At 33.7% G+C, this 19,978-nt stretch overlaps 3 protein-coding genes across 3 annotated transcripts; all 3 read right to left on the bottom strand.

Moving 5' to 3' along the window:
- LOC100367944 (14 kDa fatty acid-binding protein-like) lies at positions 1 to 423 on the bottom strand. Its single transcript, XM_006824164.2, has one exon. It carries the CDS (start codon positions 421 to 423, stop codon positions 1 to 3), a length of 423 nt encoding a protein of 140 aa, XP_006824227.2.
- Positions 424 to 4,502: 4,079 nt separating this feature from the next.
- LOC100367788 (PRELI domain-containing protein 1, mitochondrial-like) lies at positions 4,503 to 8,386 on the bottom strand. Its single transcript, XM_002740857.4, has 4 exons — positions 8,226 to 8,386; positions 6,818 to 6,920; positions 6,065 to 6,284; positions 4,503 to 4,922 (listed from the first exon to the last, which is right to left on the bottom strand). Exons 2-4 carry the CDS (start codon positions 6,904 to 6,906, stop codon positions 4,614 to 4,616), a joined length of 618 nt encoding a protein of 205 aa, XP_002740903.1. The 5' UTR covers positions 6,907 to 6,920; positions 8,226 to 8,386; the 3' UTR covers positions 4,503 to 4,613.
- A 2,204-nt stretch (positions 8,387 to 10,590) lies between these two features.
- LOC100368391 (copper homeostasis protein cutC homolog) lies at positions 10,591 to 19,901 on the bottom strand. The gene is made up of 8 exons (XM_085504722.1): positions 19,817 to 19,901; positions 18,265 to 18,351; positions 17,127 to 17,186; positions 14,688 to 14,856; positions 13,994 to 14,034; positions 13,618 to 13,653; positions 11,512 to 11,673; positions 10,591 to 11,069 (listed from the first exon to the last, which is right to left on the bottom strand). The coding sequence occupies exons 2-8, from the start codon at positions 18,314 to 18,316 to the stop codon at positions 10,852 to 10,854; spliced, it is 738 nt and encodes a 245-aa protein (XP_085360848.1). The 5' UTR covers positions 18,317 to 18,351; positions 19,817 to 19,901; the 3' UTR covers positions 10,591 to 10,851.
- Positions 19,902 to 19,978: the final 77 nt, after the last annotated feature.

Here is a 19,978-nt window from a genome sequence, read left to right as displayed (position 1 = left end):
CTAAACACGGTGATAATATCGGACCGCCTTTTCGTCATCGTCAACAAGAGTTGTTGTAAGTTCGTCACCCTGGACATTCCATATGGAAATAAACGTATCCTTCGGGTCTACGGCTTTCATAACTAATCTCCCTTCGTCGTCAATGTAGGCCAAAGACTTTCTTTTCATGCCCATTGGATTCGTCATTTCGTCAAAAGGTTGACCGATCTTAAAAGTCGCCACAAAAGACTGCTTTTCAATATCAAATTGTATGCAATAAACGTCTCCGTTCTGCGATATATTAATGATCGGACTTGAGCATGCTGTTTTTCTAGCCACTGCCAAGGGGAGACCCAATCCTTGCATCAGTACCTCTATCAGGTCATCATCGTCAGAATCACGGTCGTGCTTCCATTTCCCAATCATCAATTGTAGAATCGACATGGTTTCGAAGTCGGGTGGAATTCCTGAGAATACACGCGAAATGGCAACTTGCAATACTGGTTCGAACAAAGACAATAGAGAAGAGATGGGAAGGCAACGCGATATTTCCTTTGAGGTAATGTCTCTTGGGGAAAACAACCGAATAACCTATAATGTTGTGATAACTGTTCACTTCCTGCCAGCGAAAGTTTGCGTAAACGGTTCGAAATCCCGAACGTTCACGTAGTTTCCGAGTGTGAGATTATGCTAATATTTATTGTGTTTTGGATGGGTGATTATGTGCAGCAAAGATGGCGAAATGAAAGTTGCAGCTCTGTATCTCTTGGGTTCGTAATAGCCCATTTCCTTGCCCGTATCATCGTAGATGAAGGGAAAGGTGATAAACGGAAATGTCCGTACCCGATGTTGCTGTTGCTGTTGACTCCGTCGTAAAACATTTGTTTGCGGTTTACAATTACTCAAACAGTTTGTATACATTCTCTTTCAAACTTAGATATTATAAACCATTTTGGAATCTCAGCCAAGTTTGATTTTGGTTCATGTTCTATTAATATTTTTCAAGATATCCGTAAAATTTCACTTAAAACTGCCTTTTTCTTGTGGTTAAAATACCTCAAACAATTTTTATCTGGCCATCTTAAAATATGGGAATTTATGTCAACCAAGTTCAATTTTTGGCATGACTCATCAAGTACACTTCTCAAGATATAAGTTAAAATATGGCTGAAATAAAATATTTGACATAAAAATAACGGACAGAAAGGAGACATTTATACTGCAGATAATAAAAACAAGATATTGCAAGTACTGCAGTCTGTTCAGTGGCTGTTTAGATATCAGTGGGAAAGCTGGAATTGGTTAATTAGTAAGCAAATGAGGTAATAAATGTGCATTCAGCATTGTCCTGGGCATCTATGTACAAAGTTTGGTTAAAGTCATCACCTGTGCATGCGCAGGAAATGAGTCCCAAGCAACGATAACAGCACGCTAAAACGCAAAGGCTCATGGGTAGATGCTTGTTTGTAAACAATGATACGCTATGGCCATCTGGCGCATGCGCAGGTGATGACTCCCTCGCTTTAATTATTTCAACCAAAAACTAATTCGACAAGTGGTTCTCTAATGGTGGAACAGACATATATACGTACAAATATTATATTTTAATATATTTTAATTAATATTTGACTAAAATGCAATCATATATAGAATGCGATTTAATTGGAGTTTAATTAAACTCAAACTATGTGGAATTGTGTTTTGATTAAAGCGCGGTAGTCGTCGCGGTAGATATATGGGTCTCGTATAAACAAAGATGGCGACTTTGACTGTTGCGCAAATCAACGAGTACGAACTGAGACGTTTCTAAGCTTTAATTAATTAATTTTCATGTTATTGGAAGGTATCGAAGGAGTCATCGGCGGTAATCAGTGCAAGTCGCGCCAAGGTCAAACCTCATACTTGTGATTTTCATTTGAAGAGCGCACTTGGTTGTGGGAAAATCAATGTTTAGTTTAGTTAATAAAATGCGACAGAGTAGAAACACTATGTAAAAGTGTTTGCAAAGCTTAGGGTTAGTAAAAATGGGAGGTATGGTACAGTTATATTAACTTATATAATAATGTAAGTTCACACACACACACACACACACACACACACAGATGGACAAGATAATCCCAAAGATCCCATTGTGTGCTACACAATGCTGTACACAGGAGTCGAAAATTGACTTCAGCAAAACCAAGAGCTACAGCTAGCAAATGGCGACCACCGGTTTGAAGATGTTCAGAATGAATTTATTGAGGTTTTTTCAAGTATGTCTTTAGGTAAACCTCCATGGGTAAACCATGGACCATAAGTAAACCAATATTATTGCATGTATGAAGAACAATCACTCAGTTCGCAATATGAAAATTTTAAGACAGTGAACAAGCTTTGCCTCCACAGTGGCTCATCAGGAAACTCCTGGAAGGAAACTATCCCACAAGGAAAATGGTTTATCTGGGTTACTGTAAAATAAGTGTTTTGATATTACCCTGGTATATTAGTTTTAAGTTTAGTATTTATCAGGGAATTTTCGTTATTTTACATTTATTGTATTATAAAAAGTACGGGTAAGAATGCAATAATTACAGCTATTTATAGCCCAGATGTAATGACATGTACGCTTTTGAGTACTTGGCTGAGCAATGTTTTTTAACATATTTATTATGTACATTTTCTTGGTATTCTTATTTTTCTGCAACTTTGGTTATGTTTATATGAGCTAGTACTCAAAATAAAGTATATTATTATTATTATTATAGCAAATTTTATTTGTCAGTGAAATTAAACTGATTAATTTATACAGTTATAGTATATGGTATTTTATACGTACTGTTAATTCACTTGTGTCTATGGAGCAAACAAATGTTTTTGTATATTAGAGCATTAATCAGGCTCAAAACCAAGATGCATTATAAAGTTTAACACCATTTATCTTGGAAATGTCATGTTTATAACACCTCCAAAAGTCAGAAAGTACTGGAACCATTTAGGATACATAGGTTTATTTGGGGTAAAGACCCATGGCCATAGAATTTCATTGGTGTTGGGGGACTGTTACAAACAAGCGAGTCTTTGCAATTTTAGTATGCAATGTCATCTTCGTTTTAACTTTTTGGTGTGCAGCGACATTCAATTAGATTATGTCAACAACTTGTTGCCTAGTTTGCATTTGGTTTACGAAGCATTGTTCAGGCCATACGTTTAATTGCGTCACAGTAGAGGGACTGTGATTACGTAAACCCACATTTCAATTAGTCTTTATGCAAATTGTAAACCACATTACAGTTGTATTCAAACGGGGATTGCATTACCGCTATTGTAAATCTCCCACCACTTGTGGACCTACATTGTTATACCATGGTGGTATAAGACGAATTCTGTCTTTTACCTCCATGGTTATACGTAGATTGTAAATTGACAAGAAATTGGTTAAGATCATTCAGCTTTAGCAAGGCACAACCTTGTGAAGTCGAGGAGAGTCCATCCTAATCCGTGGATGGATGGGATTCAAGACCACAGTAGGTAGAGCTGTTAGGGACAATGGGTTTTATAATTGTAAACTCACTTCTAACACTAGCAAGGAACAAGGTACACAACAATATTTGATTTTTTTTTATAAAGTACTCTGCAGAAAAATGCCAAAGCAGCAAATACCAAGTTAAGTTCATCGGTAATACGTAGGGTGCCCTACCTCAATGTGTCTGGTCCAACATTGACTCCTGTAAAATCAGGAATTAAACAAGACAATGGTTTGACTTTGATAAGTCTCTTGTTTATTGCTATTACATACTGAATTGGCAGTACAATGCATTACATGAAAATCACACCCTCCTGTAACCCAAAATTAGAAAGAATCTTAATCAAACTTGTTAACTAATAAAAAAGCCATCCTATAATGAATGCTTAACTAGGTATTCTTTTGTCAGTTTTATCAATGTACAAAGATGAACAGTATCAGTATTGTAAGCGATCAAGAAGTGTATTTTGCATAATTCTATTTTTAACATGCTATCAGCCAAAAAACGGTCCACCACTATAAGCAAAAATATTTTTAAAGCCTCACAATTAAGCATGCCAAACATGTGCTGATAAAGATGTTTTCTACTATATTAATATACTCAAACCTCAAGTACCAAACACCTACATTACCCAAAAATATGACAAGCATTTCCCCTTCGCTGAATATCTTTGGTGTTATTCTTGTATGACCTCCTGGGTTATCCCACACAACAGCTACCGGGTATTTTATCCGTGTTACGGACTATACTCACACAACTCACACAAATAATTGTAGCGTTTGGAATATGTCGTGATGTGTGGTTGTCCATACTAGAATTAATTCAAATGACGAGCTGCAAAATCATTTACGATAATTTACGAGTTAACTCGTAAGTAGAATTTAATTTGTGGCCTAATTTCAACAAATTAAGATCCACCAATTGCAGGAGACAATAAAACTTAAAATAAAAAATAATTCGGGGAGGGGATATCATATAACCTGAGTGTGAAGGAGAAATAATTGCACAATTATGTCATTTGATAAAATCCTTTTCTTACTAGATTCTTTGAAAATTCCCCCAAATGAGATTTCACAAAATAAGTAAGAGATGAAATAAACGGAATGATTAACAATATCCAGAACTGTTTTAGTATTGTACAATTCCAGCCTTGGCTGCCATTTTACTAGCTTTCTCTCGGGCATTTTTAGCTGTTTCTTTAAGTTTACTTTCACTCGTTGAAGCGTCCTGCATTTTATCAGATCCATATTTCATCTCCAGGATGTACTGAAATCCTTTTAAAGTACTTTGACAATTCTTTTTAAATCGTTCAATACCAAACGCTTGGATAGCATGAGAGAATCCCATGATACTGGAGGTGACCCAGGCTTCACGTTTCAATGACGTCCACTTCTGTTCTTCTGTATTCAAGGTATACTCGCATCTCTCTTCCACTACCTGCACAAAGAAATAAATAATTATTAGTCAAAAAGCCGAATCACAGTTCCAGCAATTACAGAGAACTTACTAGAGTGAATCATAAATGGAGAAATCTACTGATCTTTGCCATGCATGGATTAATATGCATTGATAACAGCATTTTTTCTCTTCATTATTTGATTTTAAGCATAATATCTGTGCTCTGAGCATATAAAACTCTAACTTATACTACAATATATGGGTGTACAGACTAACCACTACACCTGGCAATCTGAATCATGCAACAATTCAAATGGGGGTAATGTTCCTACGTGACCCCTCTAATGACAATCTGCTTTTGAGGTGTAATGTCAATATTATTTGATCGGTGGTTGTCTGTCGAAGGGAATTTTTTTTTTTTTTTTTAAAAAGTTTTACCCTATTCTAAATGAAGAGCGACTACATAACCAGACTGAGTTGTCTCCTTGAACGACACTGCTTAAAATAACGCAAGTCATTGTGTTGTCACCTATAGGAAAGGTATAATGTACAAGTACTACGCAATTATAATACCACATATTATATACTATTATTATACATCTGTCATCGTAATGCCTTAAGTTACAGCGTGTTGTAATATTGCATTATTTTACAGGGTATTTTTATCATGCAAATTCCATGAAAATTTTCTGTAAATCAAGGCAGGTTTTATTCGACAGCAGCCTATATAAAAAGCCGAAAAATGAGATAAAGCCAAACGTCTGGAAATACCTTATTTATAAGGTACGTTAGTATAGGAGATCGCCAACCGTAGCGACAACCGACGTTGTGACATAACACCTGATGCTGGACGACAAAGGGATTATGATCAAGGTAACCAAAATAGCATCGAAGATTGGTTTTGTGTGTTATGTTGATTTTGATGTCATTTTCAAGAGAATTTTGTTAATCCTACATTTGTGTATTTTGACCATTGCATTGCAAAGCTGTCAGCTGGCAATATTACAGTATTCAGAGTGTTATGTGTTCTATGAAAACATTTTTAAAAATAATAAAATTTATGCACCAAGAGAACAAGGAAAATAAAATCACGCTGGCCTTTTATTCTTGACACACAAAAATACATTCTGCCAAAAAAGTATTTCACAGTACCAATGGCAGTAAATGAATCACATACTTACCATTATACTGGATAAATAGCCAACATTGCGAGAATATGTTGTAAGTTTCTTGGCTTTGGGATCTAGAATCGTTTCTTCAATCACACACACTTGTTTTGGTCCGGTAACAAAGGAAGAACCCCATTTTGGCAGCTTGTTAGTTTTTGTATATAACTTCTTGGTGAAAAGTTTGTTCCCTTTTACATGATATGACAGCATGTCTTCTGTGAGCACATGTTTACTGTGGATGAGAAAAAAAAAAGTTAGTAACTTGTGGACAATCCACCTTCCACTGGATTTGGGGAAAATACTGTGAAACTGTCTAAAATCCGGTTAGAATGAGATATTTATTTTGAAAAAGGTTTTACAATATTTGCTCTATTAGAATTGCGAACTTAGGTATAAATGACTAATTAAAAATAGAGAATAAGTGTGAATTCAGTCATTATTATCTTGTATGTGTATTTGAGATGCACTTCTAATAGAGCAAATACAGTACTTGTAGACAGATTAAGTCGTATAATAGAGAAGTCCCACCCCACCATGAAATCATACTCGTAGTCCTTGTTATTAATCATCTGTCTATTGTTTTTCTATTGTCTTCTCAATCCAGTAAAAAAATAAACTGAAAATTAATGCAATAAACAATCCAGTGCTTAAACTATTCATAAACTATCAGTGAATGTTTTTTTAAGCTACCAGAGAGGTTCTGTAAAATGAGAACATTAAAATGATCATGTGTGGTGTTGCATATACATATATAAGTGAGCCTACCTGCGTGGATTTGGATATCTTTGGAAAAAGGAAGAGACAACTTGATCCCATTTGTATTTAAATTGTGCAAACCCTTCATAGTACTTCATTTTGATAATTTACCCTGTGAATATGAAATATCAAGTGAAGACTAATATCCTTAAAAAAACAACGATACATGAGACAAGATGTACACAATCGATCAATCTCCAAGATAGTGCACCGTGCAACCAATCATAAGCTCTTTTAGAGATGATGCGATTTTTCAACAATAAAAAAGATAAAAATGGCTAACATGAGAAAAAATGCAGTGTTGTGAATAATCAAGAAAAGACAAAAGATTTGTATTAGAAACTTGTTCTACTACTAAGGTAAGTAGTTTGTTTTTTTAACAATCATTCTATTATTTCCCATTTTTGCTATTTTCAGGATTTTTTTAAATTAAAAAACAAACAAAAAAAAACAAGAAAGCCATGAGTTGCTTTCATGTGTTTTGAAATTATATGAAAGAAAACAAAACATGAGAGATAAATAAAATTGAGACTCAATAAAATTCCTACTAAATATTGAATGACTCCAATAGCTCAGTTTAGTGTACATATCAAGTTTTCAAATGCAATGTCCACAAAAACTACAAAATGTCCACACTTACAGTGATGTTATGACGTCAACCTATATCATGACATGCATCCTGCAAACTTAATTCCCAATTGACAAAAGGCATTGCAAGTTTATCTGAGCTTGTATAAATCAATAAACTCACTTTGTTTCGAGTCGAGTCAGAATGATCAATCGGAAGCTGTTTTTTTTGTTCCATTTATGGATCACCCCCCACATCAATATATATACATTTATTTGGCACAACATTGACTAAAAATATGGACACTAATAACTACAACTATTATTAACTTTTTTTTCCTAAATATAATATACATACTCAACAAAGTGTACAATCTTAATTTAATATATTTCAAGCAAGGGATATACAATTCCATATTTATTATATTTAAAATTATATATTTTCATAACGAGTCTAATCGGTGTTAATTATATAAACGTCGTTCATGAAGCTCTTTTTTTATAGCTTCATTGCGTAGTTATATAACATTTTTTTTAGAATTGTTTACATGCATGCAGCCACCCCTTGACATCGGACTCGTTTTTGGTAGCTGGGTGGAATGATGATCGATGGTCAAAAAGCAATGTACCAATTCAAAGTTTTACAATATTATTGCACTGATCTAATCTCAAATCACTAAATGTGGTCTGATATCTAAAGTAAAAATCGCTTGTAGTATTAGACGTCGAACTTATTCAACGCAACCGTGCTATGGATCACGTAAACACGAGGCTGAGGGCGGAGTCCTTGACATCTGTAACACCCCCCAAAATAACAAAAAGAGTCCCATTATCAATGACGATCACCTACCTGATTAAACACAAAAAAATAAAATAAAAATTTTCTTCGTAATTCATTCATTCATATACGTAAACCTCAAATTTAAGGAAAACGACCATCCCTCAGATCGTCAGGAACTCTTTTCGCACCACGCCAACGTTCGTAAAGAACGTGTGTTATTTATTTTCTCCACGTCGGCATCACAACTCATGAGGGCGCACGGTCGAACAACGAAACACTTCCGCGACGTTTCGTCATAAGAGGGCGAGGCCTCACTGACGAAATACTAGTAGTACATTTATACACGGTTAATACAGGGCAAGAATGTAGCAATCCAAAGTTCAGTTGTTTAGTTATTTCTAGAAACAGAGTCTAGTACAGTCACAACAGTACTCGTTGAAAACTACCAGGGTAGTAAAATACTATTTATCATTTTCAGATTTTGTTGGAACCGAAAATATGCAAATATGTTTAATTAAACTTTTTGTTCCGTCAAAATTCACGATACGACTTTTATCTGATGAGGCATGGATGAGAATAGGTAAGGGCATGAAGCTAAATTGAAAACTCTTTAGCTACATCGTTAGGGTTAGGGATCATCAGAAGTTGAATTTCTGTTTTATTAAATAAAATACAATTTATATGGGAATTAAACGCTGTCAATCGTGTAAAATCAGTCATATACTGACATTCCTTGTAATTGTGTCAGTTTTTAAAAGTATTTTCATAACCTTAATCATGTAGCTAAAACGAGACTACATCAGTAAAATTATCAGGCTTGACACAATGTTTATACTCCCGGGTACAATTGATATATAATAGCAGAGGTACATTACTTGAGGTTTGCAACGTGCATAGTACTGTATGGTGACATCATACCAAGATCTCATTCATGTCTCATCTCGTAGATAGCGAGACTGACGCTACGACATTCTGACATGACATAGGCGGTTTGTAATAAAACAATAACACATGTATTACCACATTCATAGCGAAAAAATATAATGCATCGAAAATGTACAGAAAATATAGTTATCGTAATCCGTCACATCGTGAACAGCTATTTTGATCCACCTGGACATCTCAGTATCCTAGTTACCTCGGGCATGTGCATTCACATTTTTCTACGCTGGAACGCATATGCAAAAGCGAGATTGAAACAGGATCTTGGTATCATGTCACCGTAGTTGCAAACCTCAAGTAATGTACCTCTGATAATAGACAAGTTTCAAATTTTCTGATTACTGACAGTTGTGTGTATTATATACCACTGATCGAATAATTGCAATTTCTCCTTGCACATCTTGCGTCTTTATTTGCGCTGTAATATTTGTATGATGAACATAACTTTTAGTCTCAAAAATCATGAATATGAATAATAAATAGAGGTGTGCTAACTCACTGTTGATGTGTACATTACAGACTGCATATAAACAAAAGGAAGTTTAGTTACCGACACCACAACAATAACAGTGATTGACAAGAATTTATTCATGAGAAACTTATTTTTTTAATTTTCTGTCCACATATTTGATCAGGTTTCCAAGGATAGTAATCATTATAAATTTATTATACAACAAGTACCGGTACTATGATATTAATATAGTTGTTTATATGTGAATAAACGAATGGGTTTTCAATCTCCTAACAGTGAAATACGAAGGTTTCCTGGATCTCCTTATTAGGAGTGTTGTCTGTATGCTGATTGGTTATGATTGCCTTTGGTCAAGGTCCATTACTCAGAATGGGGGTTCAATCCAGCTGACAACTGTCACAAGCCCTGTCATATTGAACAGCATTTTCTGTGTAGCATCGCTTGTTCGTATGAGTCGATTTGCTGGTCCACAAATTTTCCAGGATATTCTCATCCATAAATCATGTACCATGTAAGAACAGCAATAATAAATCAACATGTTCAGAACAAAACTGATGAAGCGATTATTCGGGTAGAACTCTGGAAACTAATGTGTCTTCTAGTAGGACTAATTTTGTAATGATCCTGATTGAATCAAAATGGAATTGTTGGCTTCTGGAAGAGAGGCCTTCACAGAGAAGATGAAGTGTGTAGGTGGCAGTAAGTAATTCTTTAGGTCGATCACTGTTAGACCCAAGTTCAAATCCTTGTGTGGTTGATCCACTACTCTAGCTGGGTAAGCAGGCAGCGAACTCAATAAAAATTAGGCTAAATCCACTGGTTGAGATTCATTTACTAACTAACAGTTGTGATTTTGGGGAACCTTGGATAGGGGGCTTGTGTTCGGTTGAAAATGGTTGACATCAGGAGAGCACATTATGATAGGAAGATGGTCACAAAAACTCTTCAGCCAACATAGTCCCAACATGTGTCCGCACTCACAATTATACACAGCACAAGTCAAGCGAGACAACAGTGACATTCGATGTCCAGAACTATAATTAGTTGCTTTTCAAGATCACAATATCAATCATGATTTTCTGTTGCGTCAATGGTCGATGTTTCAGTGAATCAGTATAGTTATTTGCGGTGAGAAAAATCTGTCAAATCGGTTTATGGCGACAAACTGCTGAAACCCCTTGCTTAAGATTAATGCTATCACATACAAGGAACCCAAGCAACTATAGAACCTGCACTTGTTTGTATTTTAACTGGTGTACACTTGTCTTGAAGGATGTCTCATCACCTATCACTTGAAGCAAGATCTCTCAATTTAACTACTAAATCAGTGTTAGTAAATTTCATAACAAACTCCGGCGGCTGGAATGCGGCTCCCATGTGTACATTCGTATTACGATACATCATAGTTGAATCTTGCGTTTTCCTTGCCGAGCAATGGAATTCATGAGCACCAGTCTGTTCTAAAATTCTTCGCAGGTTTCTGTCATTTATACCGCCGCCTAATATAATACAAATACATATACACATATAAGATAAACATAAGATACATATGATAATAAATAAAGGTTATTTTGAGGCCAAATTGAAGGCGTGGTTTTATTTATTTAATTTTTTTTTACAAAAGTTCATAGATATAATTTAATTGTTCATATTGTTTTCAACAGAAATAGTACTAGGTCATACATATTTCACCAACCCATTGTTTATTTCTCCAAAAATCTCCATCACATTTGTATATTTTTCTATAATTTCTTTGTTAGTTTTGGATGAAATGGACATAAATTACCATTGGCTATAGGTTTTCATCATGCATAATAATTTAATAACATATTTTTTTAAATAATCTATGCATGAAAAATTAATTTTGTGAAAGGAAAAATAAAATAAAAAAATAAATAAATAAAATAAAAGAGTTATTAAATAAAGTTGTTCATAACTTACCTGGAACAATAATTATTCTACCTTTAGCTTGGTCTATCAATTGTTTTATAACAGGTGCTCCTTCAAGCGCTGTCGAGTCACACCCACTCGTGAGGACTCTATTGAATTTTAAACTGATGATATCTTCTAACGCTTTAGTTGGATTCCGAGCCATATCGAATGCTGTTAAAAAACCATAAACTAAAGTGAAACAAACCTTGTCTAACAACTACTCGAGAACCAAGAAGAACGATCGACCGTTCTAAATTTTCTAAATTATTGATGTTGTGACGATATCTCCGGATCCTGACTTTTTAAGCGAATGTATACGTAGTTTTCGTTGTGCATATTCGATGCAAGTTTTCCAAAGTTATTTTAGTCTGACCCCGGAATAGAGGTATGCATAAGTGAGTACTCGTGTTTTTATATCATTCGATGCCAATTTGGGCTTAATTTTGATTTCAGTTGACTTCATATTTCCATTTATTCTGAGTCAGTTCATGCACTTTGAAGTAGCGGTCGCAACATTCTATATTAAAAACACGAGAAGTCGTCTATATTGTTGGACATCATAAACTTGTAACAAGTCTATTTTTTAAACTCCATGTAACACAATTTGTTAAGAAGTATGTGATATATATGTATCGTCGCATTTGCCTAACGCAGTGATTTTTGAAACTGAGTAATTACCAGCGAGATCTTACTTTTGACATGTATGTATACTGAGGCGCCGTGATGTTATTGTATAATAGAAACGTTTGTACTGCATTAGACTGGCGCAGTCGGGGCGATTGATTTGTTTTTGTAGTTTAAATAAAATAAACAAATTCGCGAAATCACCCCGACTGGTTTATTCTGCATGGCCCTCTATCGACACTGCAGGAACCCGTCGATTTTTCAACGGGTAATTATGTTAACGAGTGCGCTAATTGACAATCATCTAAGCCAACCACAACGTCTCTTCAACTGACCTCTGACCAAGAAGACGTCGGCTGATTGTAGCAGCCGACTTTTTTTAATTCTACGACGAGTACGAGTTACTTTTTTTACACATTGTGATGAAGTAGAAACGACGACTACGACAAACTCGAATTTTAACGTGCCGCCATGTTGGGTCTGCAGAGAACCTTTACCATGTTGACCTCATTATGCACGTATTTCCGCGCCCACCTCATTATAATAAGTGCATTCATGAATATTTAATAGCAATGAATTTCCTGCAGAATAAACCAGTCGGGGTGATTTCGCAGTTACAGGGGATTTCGCGCTAACACCTCCATTTTATTTAAACTACAAAAACAAATTAATCGCCCCGACTGCGCCAGTCTAGTACTGCATGACCTGGAATTTAAGTGTTTGTAATTTTTAGTGATTTTTTTTTGTATTGTAATTCTGATTTATTACAGTGTTATGTGAATTAGAATGAATAAAACGATTATTGGCAATCTACTCGTGAACGATGTTGCTAATTCACGTATGTGTATTCACCCAGGATCCTTTATATAAGTATGGTGCCCTCAGGTCAACTCAGAAAGAGGCTCCTGGGTATTCAACACATGTTTTCAGTACTGCACAGGCGTTGGAAATCAAAACTTGGTTGATAAACACTTCATTTTTTTTTAATTTAACTTCTCAGTTCATTACTCACAGAAAATTGAGGGCACCAACTATAGTGCTAATTTTTACACTTGCAATATGCTTTATTAAAAATAAAAAAACAAAATAACGATAAAATTTGAAAATGCACAGAAGTTGATATTTTGAGCATCAACAGGTTTTTAGTACATATGAAAGCCAATTCGAAATGTGTAAATAATCTAAACCGCTTAATTTTGCAGCTAAGATTTTTTAAGGATTTGGCACTCATGAAGACAACATATGTAAAAATCAACGTGATTCCATGCCTTCAAGACCCAAGTGACCCACTGCTACAGAATTTTAATGACTTGTAAAATTTACCAAAAATAAACCAACAATATAACCAATTTATAATATTAGACTGGTATACTCAGCTTCAACTGTTATTATTAATTCAAAGTTACTAGCAATATTTGAAATTAGCGAAATGTTGAAATATTTTGATAATTCTGACAGGAAAAAAAAATCTTATAGTGACTTATAGCTCACCTCTATGGAAGGTAACTTCTAGTGGTCGTGACAGCTCTGTAAAAAAAAAAAGATCAAATGTTTTTATCCATAATCAATTCTCCAAGACTAATAATTTATCCTTTATTAATGAAGTGCTGCCTTCTTTGATGAAGAGATAATACATGATTAATGTAAGGTATTTCACAATGACAATGATTGTGTAGATATTTGTTAAAAATATATCAATCAAACTTCTCAAAAGTACATTGAACAACAGCAATGCGTAACTGGCTTTTATTTCACCCATCCATACTACCAGCAACACTTCATCTCTGATGACACAATCTCTTGTAAAGTTATATTATTGATTATCAGCATTTGATAGTCTGACAAACATATTTACAAGAAAACTTACCAACTAATTCTCTGCATGCATTCACGTCTATATCACCTCTCCTTGATGGAATAAAAATATTTTAAGTGTTTTCAGTATTTATTGAAATATTTATTCCAAGCCATAATATGGAATAGGTACAATACATGTACAATCCAGCCTACCATTGACCCCTATGTTTGGTTGTGTATGTAATCATTATTTAGAAATATTTCAATAACAGGCTTGGTAGCATGAATTGTGTGATAAAAATGTCAAAATATGTATGGTCAAAATATTTGAAAAAATTATCACTCTTTAATGATAGAAATTCATCATAAAAATAATATTTTTCTATTAGGAGAGAGTGAGCTGATTTTTGACTGTCTGTTTTCTATTTTTAAACTATTTTATATCTGAACACTTTATTGCTGTACACTGATAGAAATGTTATTTCTAAAGATGTACTGTAAAAGCATTATTTATTAACTGGTTTTCATTTTCGTTATTGCGATAATAAATCAGCTACATTAAATTTACATGAACATGTAAAATAGCAATAGAACTCATTGTTTTCCTGCCAAGTTTGTGAATTTAGTGCTCAAAGCATTAAAATAATGAAATTAAATGTCTGTGAAAATAAAATGGTTTTACAGTATTATGTAACACATTACGGTAAAAAAAGTGTATATAATTTTCATTTTGGCCTGAATAATTCATTAGTTTTCATTGATACCTTGTTAAAGCACCAAACACTATACCATCAGCACCACACGCTTTCACAGACATAATATCTTGTCTCATAACATCCATCTCGTAATCTGAGTAACTGAAATCTCCTCCACGTGGTCTGATCATAACATATACTGGCAAATGACATTCAGTTTTCACTACTTTCAGCATTCCTATGGGGATGAAAAACAGGAATATAATAAATTATGTTTATTGGCAATCCAGGCACTTGGCTACATCATGACACGGCATGTAGCAAGTACAAAAAGAGACTTTATGATATATTTGTGAAATAGACATCTTCAATGGTAACATTTTTTCTCCTATTTTTAGGCAGTATGGCAGAGAATTTAATCTCTAAATTACATTTGATTGGGATATTAAAATATTTTGTCAAATTTTTAATAATAATAACTTTATTACACTACTAAAAAACCTTCAGAGGGTTTTTGTATGGTAAGGAACATAAATACATACAATACATAAGAGATAAAAAATAAAATGTTAGTAAAATAAAATAAATTAATTACTTTCTGTGGTTTTAAAAATTGTGCTCTTTAAGTATTTTGCTAAAGCTATATTATTCTCCATAATCTTTTTAAATATGGAATTCACATCCATTGTGTAAATATTTATTGAACACTCATCAAACAGTTTTTTTCTTTGTTCTATATAGCCAGTACAAAATAGCAGGAAATGTTTTTCATCTCCTAATGCTTTAGTGTTACATTTATTACAGTGTCTATTTTCTAATTCTATTTTGGGCTTTGTTCTTCTACCTAATTCTATTTCTAAGTTGTGGTCACTCAGACGGAATTTTGAAAGCATTTTCCTGAGACTGAAATTTGAAATGTTTTGCAAATAATTTTCCATATTATAGCTTACTTTGAATAGTTTGTATGTTCTCAGTTTTGTTCCCCTATTTTCATTGGTTTCACTGAAATTTAGTTTTTCTCTCCATCTTTGAATATAAAACTCAGATAGTCTGAGTTTTACTTTTTTTAGTATTTGATTCCAATTTTCCATATTGTGATCATTTTTTATTTTAATTAGATCATGTCCCAGTGTAGCATTAATAGTCCTTACCCAGTTTGAATTAATTTTTATCATTTCATCCAGGGCTAATTTTAAAATGTGATTATCTGGCAGACTATATAGTCTATGGCAGTATTTAATTTGAGCCAAATTAATTTTTAAGTTTACTGGTAACCTACCAAGTTCTGCTTTCAAACCACTAATTGGCGTCATTTTACTCACTCCTAGGATAAACCTGTAAAAATGACTGCAAACTTGCTCTAAACTGTTACTGTCAGTTGTGATTTCATTGGCCCAGATTTCTGCACCATACATGAGTATAGGTGAAATTAATTGGTCGAAAATTTTCAAACTAAGTGCTGGTGAAATTATTTTGTGGTTTAAGACTGTTTGTCTGATGCTGAAAAGAGCCTTCATTGATTTATTTTTTAACATAGATAAGTTTGTTTTAAATTTCCCATTTGGAGTAAATATTGCCCCTAAATAGCAAAACTCGCTAACAGCTGTTATGTCTTGGTTGTTGATTTTAAAATTCATGTTTTTAATCAGTCTGTTGCTGCAATTAAATACCATGACTTTAGTTTTCTTTACGTTTACTTCTAAATTCCAATTTATACAATAGTCATTTAATTTGTTCAGACAGCTTTGTAGGCCGTCTTCCGTTTCTGAAATAAGTGCAAGGTCATCTGCATATTGGATGCAATTTATAGGTTTCTCGCCCATTAGAACTGGTTTATCAATTTGATCCCCAAATAATTCTGGCAGATCGTTCAGAAAAATGTTAAATAAAGTTGGTGATAAATGACTTATTAGTATTGAATATAAAAATAGATATTCATTGATGATTTCAAATTAGTAATATTTTGTCAGAAATTTAAAATAAATAAATTTGACACACTATTGTGATTGTCACAATAATATATTGTCACTCGTAATATGTGACTTATCAGTACTACAATATCAGTGCAGGATTTTTTTGTCAAATTACTCATAAATTAAAAATTAGTTTGAATACATATATTACAATATCCTTTTGAGTGCATTTTAGACATTTTTATGTAATTTTCTGCAATTTTTTTGTCAATTTTGGATCAAATGGACATAATTATGAATCAGCTACAGATCTTAAAGAATATTTTGGAAAAATTAAAAAAAAAAATATGTATTTTTTCATTTGTGGAAGGCAAGTAAAGTTGTCCTAGCATTCACACAAAGTCATGAGAAGAAATTGCAATAAGAAATATTTTTAAAATTGTAAAGGATAACACTTATTTGTATTCCTAATAAACAAATACATGATGTTGATTAATTTAATTTTTGTTAAAAGAGAAACAAAACTGCGACACTACCTTAGTGAAGCAAAACCCTGACATACCGGTATATATAATGTAAAATTAGTTGTCCATACCTAAACTTGGTGTTGTTCCTCCTTCCACCAAATTAGCACACAACTCTATTCTACTAGCACCTAACAACAACAAAAATAATAAATTTATAAAAATAGGTGCGGCTAAAGACTGCTTGCAAATGTGTACATATAGGCAAGAATATGGATGAAATATGCAAAGTTTTAAAATGGTGCTGTTTTTGTTTATAGGCAGTGCCAATTTGTTGTTGCTTGGTTATAAAAAGTGAGACAGCTCATCCATGATAAAACTACTTCAGAAATGTTCTTTAGTGATACAGTAATTGTTTTCTAGCAATGGAGTGAAAATAGTTCAACTCTGAATGGTGTTTAGTCATTTTGTGCAGCAACACAAGTCGTGCATGGCTCCATCTTGAATTCCTCTCAACTCACACTTTAACCTACTAATAATAACCTGACATCCGCAGTGCACACGCTTCAACGTTCTATGGTTATGTCAATTCTATTATCAGTAAGCAACTCGCGATGCATTGCCTGATTTTTTTGTTTTTTAATCTAGATGAATTAACAGTATTTTTGTACAAAACGTTTTGAATTAAACCAATGGATGTTGTTAACTGTAATTTAAAAAAAAATATTTATAAATGTTGATTATAATGGGTGTTCTTCCCTCTATGCATTAGGCTGATTGCTGATTGGTTAACTCTAGTCATTTTGAAATTATATTCATCTGTACATGGATGTCAAAACACAAGTTCCCTCTTTCCATCACAAATTCACAAGATACCGGTAGTTCTGTTTATAATCTTCACTTCCCTTCAGAAGATTGGGACAAAAATAGCAAAATTTTTTTGAAATAAAAACTAAAATTGACTAAAATTTGTCTGTTGGCTTCAAAATTAGGATTCATTTCCAAAATTATTGAAGAATATTAAAAAAATGCAGAAAAATTTGGGCAAGAAAGTTTGGTGGTGAAAGGGTTAAATATTGATAAATAACCGTAAACCACATCAATGGGTACTGGTAATCTCAATTGAGGGTACGATATTGGAAATGAAGGGTTTATTGAAAAAAAAAATTATCAACTGTTACACAAAAAATAGTGACAGAACCACAGCTAGTGTGTTGAATACATTAATTATTATAAAAAAATTGAAACAGAAATATTTAATATTATCACCTCCTTTCTGGGCTGCAACTGCAGACTCCACACTGTCTACACACACTTCCATCTTGTGATTATAATATTGTTATTACAACTTTCAATCTGAAATATGGACACATCAAACTGAAATAATTAATTTAGAATAGAAATGAAATAATAAATCTATGTGAGTGCAGTATAAAAAATGTAAATTGGAAAATGGAAAAAACAAAGTTGACCAAAAGTTGCTTTAGACTATAGCTATTAATGCAGGAGAGAGCTATTGAAATTGTGCATGTGTGAATTTGTAATGCTGAATAAATCTTTTCTGAGATCCTGGTATTTATTGTGTTTGATAAGAAAACGGGTTTCATCTTTCACATGGTTTTAATTACACATTACAATGTTGAGTATATCCTACAGTAAAGATGAATTATATGGTAACATATTAAACTCATAATGGGAAACAAAGACCCCTATTATGCAGCTGAATAGCACCATTATTTGGTAATTAGAGGCTTTTGCTGTAACAATATTTCAAAAAACTATGGCCTGATGAAGTTTTTAATTTGGGGTTTATTTTAATCCTTAGACCTGGTGCATGTTTGCTTTTGAAGACAGTGGTGTATCAACTTAGATGCTACAGTGCAATTGAGAACTATAGAACACTGCTCCCCTTTAGAGAAAATGGAATGTCCCAAACAGTGCAGTGTGTTTTGGAATGTGGCTAAAAATTGCTGAGTAAAGCATGTGAAGCATTATATGACATCGTTGAACTGCATAACCTCCTATTTTAAAATGATACAACTCCCATAAAAAGTAGTTTATTCCACTACCAAATTTGTCAGTTCTCGATTCATCGATTGGTCCTCTATTTTTAGCAAGCCAATCCTCTATTCTAGCTATACATGCATTTTAATTTGCATGCATGTAGTCAAATGCACCCTATAAAAGAAGCCTGCAGTAGGTGAAAATACTTAGGAAGCTGATCTGACTCAAACCCTTAGTAATAATATATGCGGAATACTGAGTCTGTCTTCAGCACGAGTAAGTTTTGCCATTTGCCATCCTGTACGGGCACTGCTGCCAATGTGATATCTGTACACCTGTACGTATTTTAATTGCAAAACAGCTGATGTATGAGACTTCCCTACATAGCTGGTCGATAGTCTGATTTTAGTTGACCATACCAATGTTACCCTGAGTGACATGCGCCCCCAAGTGTTCGCTCATTGAATAAATTAAAGATACTAGTACTGTATTGTGATTTATTGCGATTTATAGATGTACCGGTATTTTTTTCGCAACCCAGCGCTAGTTGGAGTGATATACTTTCACTAATCGATCACATCCCCTGGCGACAGAAAGGCTGAAAAGAAGCAAGATCACAGTCCATGGAGCTATAATACAAATATACTATTGTAGATCAACAAAGGTGTTGAGGGACTGTGATTAGAGCTCCATGAGGAACATACAAGATAAGCACGTTACCAAAGACGTGTATTATTTAGATCTGAAGATTAGGCAGCTTAAATACACGGATAAGCCCCACAAAAGCCCACCTCCGTGTTGATGTCTCAATACTTACCGAGGAAACTGAGCATTATAAACAATTTACTGAACAAGCATTTCCGAAATCCCACCAAAACAGTCAAGGTTCAAAAGGTTACATTTATGATCCTTTAACTTAGTAAATATTATTCCTCGTACGACAAAATACTTTGTTTTAAGGTATTTCTCATATTTTGAA

The sequence above is a fragment of the Saccoglossus kowalevskii genome, chromosome 10, assembly GCF_978046115.1.
Source record: "Saccoglossus kowalevskii chromosome 10, keSacKowa6.1, whole genome shotgun sequence".
Taxonomy (NCBI): domain Eukaryota; kingdom Metazoa; phylum Hemichordata; class Enteropneusta; family Harrimaniidae; genus Saccoglossus; species Saccoglossus kowalevskii.
This window is presented reverse-complemented; position numbering and strand designations above follow the sequence as displayed.